Consider the following 9,864-nt stretch of genomic DNA (forward strand, 5'->3'; position numbering starts at 1 on the left):
TCCATAGATTTTCTTACACAAAAGTCAGCTGGATATATTAACTTTCTACTGAAATGAACAACTTGCTTACTGTATAAAGAGACAGCAGCTGAGAAAAAGAGCTCGCCCAACAATCGGCCAGGTTCAATCCCCAGTCACTGAGCTTCAGGATTATCTCCGTCATCTCTTATCTTCAAATTAAACAAAAAACGTACAATGTTTCTTAGAATGTTTATCCAATTTAATTTCATGGAAATGTGTGTTACTTGTGGCATTTCTGGTAGTATCTCAAGTCTATTGGAAACTGAGAGACATACACTGAAGTAAAATATATAAGATTTACATATAACTTGTTACAACTAGGTCTATTTCAATAAAATAGATGAATGAAATGCAAAATTGGACTGCTCTTCTCTAAGTTTGTAAAAAATCTATGTAAATCCCAGCTAATGAGTTGGGGCCACCTAAGAAGGTTAGAATAATGAAATGCTGATTACAGAGTACATTTTTAGCAGTGAAATTATAGGACCACATTTTGGCATATTTGGCTTTATATCTGGAAGTAAACTTACCAATAAAGACGCCAATGTGGCACTGCAGAGGAATGTTTTTGTTCATTATTGTTTGAAGATAAAAATAACAAAATGCCAGCTCTTGCAGTTACAATTCCATAAGTATGTTACAAGACCTATTTCAGTTGGGTAAAAATGAAATGTGAAACTACACTTCCATTTATTTTGTTTACATGAACGTATTGTAATACCAACCAGGCAATAGTTAGAATTAGTTTGACCTACTGTACAGGTTACAATAATAAAATGCTGATTACAGAATGTAATTCCTTTAGCAAGTATATAACCACATTTGGCATATTTATTTATTTTTATCTGGAAGAAAACGTTACCAATAGAAAAACACCAATGGGGCCCTGAGGAAGATTGCTTTAGTTCACTAGAGTTAATAGATAAAACTTGTCATATTTTCAATATTATGTAAATTATTGGCAGAGAGAACACTGACAGGTCAGGTAAATGGTTTGTTTTATATGCGTTTGCCACAGAGACTTGTCAAAAACAGACAAAAGGAAATCATTTAAAAATATTGCTAGATATGACTGACTTTAGGTAGACTATAAACACCACAGGGGGGTGCTGTTACCCTTTACATACCTAGAATCACTATTCTAAACAGATACAACTTAGATGCTGAACATGTTATCAAAGTGATGTTTTTCAATATAAATATTTCAATATTAGTATTTTATTTGTAATGTCGTAACTCCAAAAATATACCAAAATATTAAAAACAGGCACAACTTAATAAAAAAAAAATGAACTAGTGCATTCAGAAAAAAAATATTATGAAATGTTAACTTGTGGTGTACAATTAAATAAAGTAACATTTATTTCACGTGAGTTTGTATTTTTAATAGTTGTTTCTGTATCGTGAATGCCTCAGACAGTGAAAGCTGTTGTAACGTACGACAGCAGCAGCTGAATGGAGCCGAGAGGAAGTGGCGGTTAATGCAGCTCCACACCTTTCCGGTGTAGCAGCACTGCGACCAGCTCGACTTAAAGGAGAAAGACGAGAGCTGGCTGTATTTATTGATACAGGAGGGGGAGATAGGAGGTACATTTCTTATATTTCAATTAAGTGTTTATCCCAGCGAGACGTGAGGCAAACATTTTGTCACTGTCGCACGTATTTTGTATCTATATATGGTTAGTTTTCCACAGCTAACAACCGTTATCTAGTTAGCTTAAAGCTAGCTTGCTAGGAAACCAGCTAGCTAACGTTAGCTTGCTAGCCCTCTTTAGCAGCCATGAGCGGTATCTTGCTAATTTGGCACGTCTGACCCACCTCCTAAATCTCTTTTCAGGGGGCTACGAACTGGAGTTTCATGGGTGGATACATGTGTTGCTGAGTCACAGAAGATTTCTTTTCGAAGACGTCCCTTACAGCTCGGTGAAGTTGCCCGGCGCGACGCTTGATGGACTAGCCGCAGAAAAGCTGCTTTTCTCCCCGGTAGCGGTGAAGAGAACAAGGGCGCACCCGATGAGGAGGACCGGACACCAGAAAGAACTCACAAGTAACGTGGCCTTTTCGAGGCCTTGTATACACAACGTGTCTGCTCTTTGTGGTTTTTAACCTTCGCAGCTTGTGTTTGCCAATCAGCTTTATGTTGTTTTAGTCAACAAAATGAACGTCCTGCAACAGCTGCTGCCAAGTTCTTAGTGTAACCGTGCCATGTTGTGTATAGGCCCTGCAAACATTGTGATACTCTGAACATAAACGTCCCAGCACTTAACAGGACGCACAGACTTTCAATGAAAACCCCTATAAGTACTGTTTGTTAGATTTTAACATGAGTGTGCGTTTTTGACTTTTCTCTCCGATATATGCTCTTCACTGAGTCATGTCATCACAAATAAGCCCTTAAAGCGAAGCTACAGTTAAAAGTGAATAGTCATCAGCACGGAATCTGACATTTTTCTCGTTGAAACAAAGTATTTATGCACACGATTTCAAAATGGGGAAAGTGCTGTCTAAAATATTTGGCAACAAGGAGATGAGAATATTAATGCTTGGACTTGATGCTGCTGGAAAGACAACAATCCTTTACAAACTGAAACTTGGACAGTCTGTCACCACAATCCCCACAGTCGGCTTCAATGTGGAGACTGTCACCTACAAAAATGTCAAGTTCAACGTCTGGGATGTTGGAGGGCAAGATAAGATTCGTCCTCTGTGGCGACACTACTACACAGGCACCCAAGGGTTAATTTTCGTGGTGGATTGCGCGGACAGGGATCGCATCGACGAGGCAAGGCAGGAACTCCACCGCATCATTAATGACCGGGAGATGAGGGATGCCATCATCTTGATATTCGCCAACAAGCAAGACCTCCCGGATGCCATGAAGCCACATGAAATCCAAGAGAAGCTCGGATTGACCCGCATCAGAGATAGGAATTGGTATGTTCAGCCCTCCTGTGCGACCACAGGTGATGGACTGTATGAGGGCTTGACATGGCTAACATCAAATTACAAATCTTAATGATTGAGTGCTGACTGTTTTAGGTCAAAACTATAATAACGTTGCAAGTAACAAATAACTTTTCAAAATGAGTATGGTTAAGAAAAAGTTGATTATTTCCCATTTATTTTTAATACTACGTTTACCCCATGACTAATTTATCTTTAACTGGGTGTGCTGGCTTAAAGTTTGCTTGTACTCTGTAGCAGGGCTATTTCACTTTCATCATCTTGGGGCTTGCTTGATGAATTCTGAATTGATTGGTCCTAATGTTAAAGCCACAGAGATCACCGCCTTTGCCTATTCTTTTCCCTGTTTTGTATAATTATTCTAATGAAGTTTGTCTTCATTCAAGGACTAAAGCTTGTTTCAAGGCCCTTCAGTCTCTGCTGCATCAAACTTGGATCTTTTTGTTCTTCTGAGGGGAGATCTTAAATGTCATGTAGCATACTTGAAGGAATTTGGTATTTGTTTTAACACAGTGCTGTGATAAGTATTTCTTCTCAATGGTATTGACTGCTGCAATGGGGAAAAATCAACATTGGTTTAATTTAATCGTCATCTGTCTTGACAAAGAAATAAAATAACTTCAGACATGTTTTGTTACCCCCCCCCCCCAATCCCCTTATGTGGGCTATATAATTTTCTGATTGACCTTCCGTTTCATGTCTTGATACCTAATTGTGCTGAATATTCAACAAATACGCCTCCTGTAACTCTTAAACATGCTTGTTGGGATTGCATTTTTGATTTTGGGTAACAAGTAGTCAGTTGACTCAATCTTTCCAAAGGAATGTCATTCAGCTCTGAGCTCTCAATCTGATGCCACAATTGATTAGTGTCAGTATTGGGACATTATATGATAGCCTATATCTGTAGCATGAGTACGAAAGTACAGTAACCCCACACCAGAGTCCATCTGTCGTGCAGTCAGAGGGAGCTGTTACTGGTGAATTGTAGAAGACACCCTGCAGTGCAGCTCTTATTTTGACTGGGGGAACCATGTACAGAACAATGTCATTGTAATGTCTTATTAAAAAAGTGATTTTAAATCTGTTATGTCTGTTTGTTTGTTTTTTCAAGGATTAAAGTCTATCTTGGCTAGGCCTGTGAGATGAAACCATTTTGTTTTTGGTGAAATGTACTTGTAACTATAGAGTGGTTACAAATAAAAACTACGAGAAGTGTTGAGAATGTTCAAAGTAGAAGTATGTCGTGTTAAAATTCTCTTGGGTTTAGGACAATTTAGCAGATTCTTCATAAAGGGTTTATGTCCACCCTCAGACTAAGTTGCTGGCCTCAGTTCCCCTGCCAGTAAATGGGGGGTGGGAAATGTACAAAACAGGAAGTCCGACTGCTGGTCTCTTCAGAACAACAGAGCCACATGATAGTTTGCATGGGAGTCGGAGGGGCAGCTGCGATATACAGCCCACTTGTGAATTCTTTTTAAATGTTGAGTGTTGGGTTTGAGCCATAGCTGAGCTGAATCTGAGCTGTCAGCTGTAACTTCCTGAATATGCATTTGGTTGGGACTGGCATTTAAAATCTAGTCTGGGTTGTTTTTCACTCGCTGAGAAGGGAAGTCTTTTCAAGTGGACTAATGTAAATAAGATTAACTTAAGACTTAACTGTGAAGAGATACTAGTAACTAATAAGACCGTTTATTGCTCTTATCAAAAGGAGAAACCCACAACCATATGTTGCAGTCTTTCAACATGAGTATAATGAGTGTGTAATAAGGATAATAACCATAATCTGTGTATATAACCTCTCAAAAGTGAGTGTGATCCGTGTCCAATCTATAGTTTGTTATATGCCAGAAAGATGACGCCATATCCTTTGGTGTCTTTATTATTCCCCTTTTCTACTCTGCAAAAATGCTGATGTAATGTCATTCTTGCTGCTGCTGAATAATCATTTCTGTCAAGCTATTTAAGTCGAATAGGCCTTTTAAAAGTTAGTCAGTTTGACATTTCATTAGTAAGTCAGACACAGTAATGTTTTAGTTTCCATTAAGTTGATTAACACTTGTTAGCTCTCTTGACAAAGACAGTATTAATGGTGATATATAGTCTGACTACTGTGTTTAGGGTTACTGAAGCTTAGATTTTTAAGGATTCTTCCTCTCAGCATACTGAAAGGCACTCTTTCCAGTGTTTAACACCTCCACATAAAGAAATCTGGCACAATGTAATGCAACCTTCCCTTAAAAAGCACAGGTTACAAGAATAGGATGCACACTATCTCTCAAGCATACAAGGTAAGTATTTGCAGCATTCTCTCCCAACCTCACCCTATCGTACATGTGTCTAAGTGTTTGTATGTATAGTCATTTAGCGTGTGGAAACTGGTGCTTAGCAAGTTGCTGTCGAGGCCTCAGGATGTTTGCTTTAGCACCACAGAGGTTTCCGTCACACAGGTCAGGTGACAGAAAGATACAGCTCCTCTGCCACAGAAGATGTTCCACATCACCCACACACTTCTTGCAGCTGTGATTTAACTGCTCTATCAGAATAAACAGCTATGATTGTAATAATCAGACACAAACACTTCAGATATCCAGGCTTCTGAGGGTATTTGTAAATATTTTTCCTTCAGTGAGAGCTTGGTCGAGGGCCTCCATTATATGCTGATGGCAGTTTAATTGGGCTATAATGGCCATTCTGGTTCCCACCACTTCATTACAACCATATGATTCTCACAGCTTTATTAGAAGCACTGGGGCCCCTGGGGCAAGGACAGCGAACGTTGGCAATGTTCTATGACCTCTCCTCTGTAAAAATGAGACCTCCTGGCCCTTCTCTCAACTCCCTCTGTGCCTGGTTGGAATTCCTTAGACTGCCTGAGAGGAAAGGTCATAGAGAGAAGATCAGTAATGGGTGCTACGTATAATCAGTTTCATAATTTATTGTGTGTTATGAGATGCAAGACAGCATTTAGAAAGGTGGGGTTTGAATATGATTGTGTTCACAACAGCACAGCACCACGTTCATTTAGCATCTCACAAATGAAACAAAAAGCTTATTTCAGATCCATACCGTCCTGGTGTCAGAATCTATCATGTACAGAGGATAAGCTGTAAGAGAGTGGTCTCTTTAAGGTGTAAAAGGACAGCCTTAAACCTGCAACCTAGTTACAGGAAATGGCATCCTGCATTGATTTAAATAATTTTGTTATCAGACATAATACTTACTAAATTCAGGGAAATATGGGGCAATATGCATATACTCTATATGAATGTCCTGTAAAGAGATAAGACTGAAATTAAGGAATGAAATTAATTAGGCTTTTTCACTAATATTATTTAGTTATTTTATTGTATTTATTTCATTTTTTTATTTTATATACATATAAACACACAGTATAGAGGCCTATACTTTTCGAAATTATTATGATCATATTTTTGCTACGATTATTTGGGGGTTCTTTATATATATCAATGTATGAATAACTGTACTTAGTGTAAAGCAAATCAACAAGTTGGATGATAAAAAAAAGGCCTAAATGCTTCCATTAGTTTGCACAAAGATATCTTCCCTTCCTGTTTGTTGGGGCAGTTCCTATGACGACAGCATGATGGGACCCTGCTAGTGTTGCCTGGTGTTTTTGGTATTACATAGGTGGCTGACTGTGCTGCATGTTTCCAGTCACTTCCTTTATTCTATATAAAAAGCGGAAGAGAGTAGAGAAATTGAAAGACACCCCGCATTCGGTGAGCTCAGTTCTGCAATAATGGATCAGACATTATTTTAATACTTTTGTCGCAATAACAGCCCGGCCTTCATTAGTCAACTTGAGAAAGATTTAAAGTAGCTTAAGGATAACTGTGGTGAGTGGAAGGCTATATTACAGCTGCATGCCCGACATGCCTACAAACCTATAGCCTGAGTAATGCTTTTGGTTTTCAAGGGTGTGGTTTCTTCTTCCTCACTTGTCGTTACTTCCTCTTCACTGCAGGGTCACATTTGTGCAGGTAGTACGGATATAATACTTTTTCTGACTGTGGGTTGTGAATAGTCATTGCAGGCTTACATGTGGCCTACAGTTGGCCTACAGTTGAACAGCCACACCCAGCTGGATAATCACTGTTGGATTTGTTATGCCTTTAGACACATATATTCATGTGCACATTGGTGAACTATGTAATTAAGGTGGTTTAGTTATCTGCCAAATGGTAGGAGGGAACACCTACTGTAAGCCACAGCTCACACAATACAGTGGCTGCTTAAGGACAGTAAAACAGCCTCTTTGGTTATGAAACCTCTATCTCTCTGTCCTCTGATTAAATCCTTCAATGGGTAGCCTTTTCAAGAGAGCTTTTGAATAATGAACTCACGCAGAGCACAGTGTAACAAATAGCAGGAAGTGGCTAAACTTTTTTTCAGGTTTCCTGCTGAGGCTAACGCTCTTGAATGCCACGCTACGTTGCAAACCCCTTGGTGCCATACACACTTCTTTTTTTTGTTTATATTGTAGGCGTCTCTTGTGTTTTTATTGTGTGCCAGGGAAGGTTTTGGTTATGAACTATTTGAAAAAGGGTTGTGCAGTGGTGTAGGCCAGTGGAGGTTGCAAATGTGAAGCTGTGAAGTTCAAGGTTTACTCTGGGCAATGGTCCAAAATACATTCCAGTCATATCTGAAACTGAAGGTTACTTGCTGTGGTGAAGTTACAAATTCAAAGAACCAGAAAATTATTATGAAAAGCTGAAGGTCCACACGACAAAACCAATTTGTTTTTTAAACGAAAGACAAAGTGCTCATACAAGCATTAACTACATGATTTAACCATTAACAATACAGTACAGATGTGTTGGTTCAGCCTTACTGGCCTATAATCATGTTGGTTTCTCCACTTTAAAAACATACAATCTAAGTCCCATTACATGTTCTTTAAGCCTCTAGCTTCTATTGAAATTCCATTATGTGAAAACCTGAAATTTGTCCACATGGTTCCTCTTGAGAATTGCAGGATGTCGGACACAGCTGTGTGAAAGTGTGAACCAGTCTGTCCTTGGACTCCACTGCTGTGTTTTTCCAGCTGTAACACACACAGAGATAATAAGGATTGTAGCTGAGTGTGGACTATCTTGCCTTCAGATGTAAGCAATGCTACAGTATAGAAAAGGGAGGGGGGCGGCAGACGTTATATATGGTGCTGCAGCTTGAGGTCGATTGGCTGCCAGGAACAGAACGTGCGTCAGTTCCTAAAACAAAATGAAACGAATTGGATTTTTTTTAGATTATTATTCAGAGCGTTGACCTTTGCCAACCATGTGGCATGTGTAATTTGGCTCAACATAACCTCAACACCCACAGAAACGGGTGACTCTAATACCAAGTTGAACATAGACAGGAGTCCTTCACCCAGCAGCAGTATCCAGCAGCCACACATGTATTCATTCACAGCCTTCACACAATGACTGACACAATGATAGAGATCCATGCAGAGCAACCTCAAAGGCCTCCTTCAGCAGCTTGCCACCACACTGCCACGCTCCATGACTGACTACATCTGTATGTCTGACAGGAGCGCTGTAATTACAGTGGAGACAGTGTTTGGAGTGACATTGCGTCTGGATTAGACAACAATTTTGGAGGAAACCTCAGATCTAAGGCAAGTCAGGCGCTGCTGCTCACACTAGATTCAGACTACTGAGATATAATGACTCAGGAAAAGACCACACGCACACGCACACACACATGCTTTACCCTCCCTTCTGCAGTTCTCCCCTCGGTCCGCCACCCATCTTAATGATGACAAATACATCATTGCACTAGAATGCCTCAGGGACAGCAGTCACCGGCAAGTTGCCGCATAACCTGTGGTATTTCAAGTGAGGGATCAATACACTATTTCATTTTTACTGATACCACGTTACCTCCATTAATCACTGACCATATACCCATAGTTTATTGTAACAGTTAAGCCTAATACTGCCTACAAAGACGAGTTATAAATGCTCTTTAAATATCCAGATAAACAATCATTAGTGTGTCGAATATTGCTGTATTGTCATGAATTGAAGGAGTGGGGAGTGTGCATCATTTTCTCACAGTATGGTTGTGTGTCCCTTCTCAACTGCAGCACAGCTGTCCTAACAGCACCCCCATCCATCCTCCTGTCCCCTGCAGGGGGGAGGGAGTGGTTAGGGTGAGGGGGGGTTGAGTCAGCATTGTGTTTCTATAAGCTAGTTGTCCTGTCGGGCTTTGCTTCACTGGCACCGTACCACCGCTTGCTTCTGAATCCATTGAACAAGAGTGCCACAGATGATTAGCATTGTTGCATCTCATTATTGAAGAAGCTGCAAAACGAATCACCTGCTTTGTTTTGGAACAGAGCCCTTTGTGCAGCATACAGGCCCAGTGTGTAATGTGATCTGTGTGCCTAAAATGGGCTGTGAGGCACCTTTGCAGGATCAGAGAAGTTACACACTCATGCCGGATTCTTCTATTATTCTATTTTTAATCAGCCCAGTTTGATGTCTATTCTTGAGCCACTCCCTAATAGTTAGCGAGAAAATGAGTCTTCCTTTTTCTGGAACAGTGTCTCTTGGCTCCAGGCAGTGTGAGGATGGAGACACAAAGGATCTTCTGTGTCACTTGGCTGTGATGCAGCAGAGTGGTGCACACACCAAACAGGCTGCCTGGAGTCAGACTCTCCTCCACCCAGCTGGTTTGGAGGGGCGCTGCACTGCTCCCTCATGTTTTCAAAGAACCAGGGGGGGTGCAGGTGCATTACGGGGTCTATGCAGATGTTATTTACCAGGATATCTGTGTAGAAATTAAATATGTCTGCTTGTATATTGCACATGAATCTCAAAGATCATAGTAAGACTCATCACATTATAA

The 9,864-nt window shown here is 40.2% G+C and overlaps 1 protein-coding gene across 1 annotated transcript; it reads left to right on the forward strand.

The window, feature by feature from the left end:
* Positions 1–1,465: 1,465 nt before the first annotated feature.
* arf6b (ADP-ribosylation factor 6b) lies at positions 1,466–4,072 on the forward strand. The gene is made up of 2 exons (XM_034113473.1): positions 1,466–1,608; positions 1,859–4,072. The coding sequence occupies exon 2, from the start codon at positions 2,510–2,512 to the stop codon at positions 3,035–3,037; it is 528 nt and encodes a 175-aa protein (XP_033969364.1). The 5' UTR covers positions 1,466–1,608; positions 1,859–2,509; the 3' UTR covers positions 3,038–4,072.
* Positions 4,073–9,864: the final 5,792 nt, after the last annotated feature.

Source organism: Trematomus bernacchii, unplaced genomic scaffold, assembly GCF_902827165.1.
Source record: "Trematomus bernacchii unplaced genomic scaffold, fTreBer1.1, whole genome shotgun sequence".
NCBI lineage: Eukaryota > Metazoa > Chordata > Actinopteri > Perciformes > Nototheniidae > Trematomus > Trematomus bernacchii.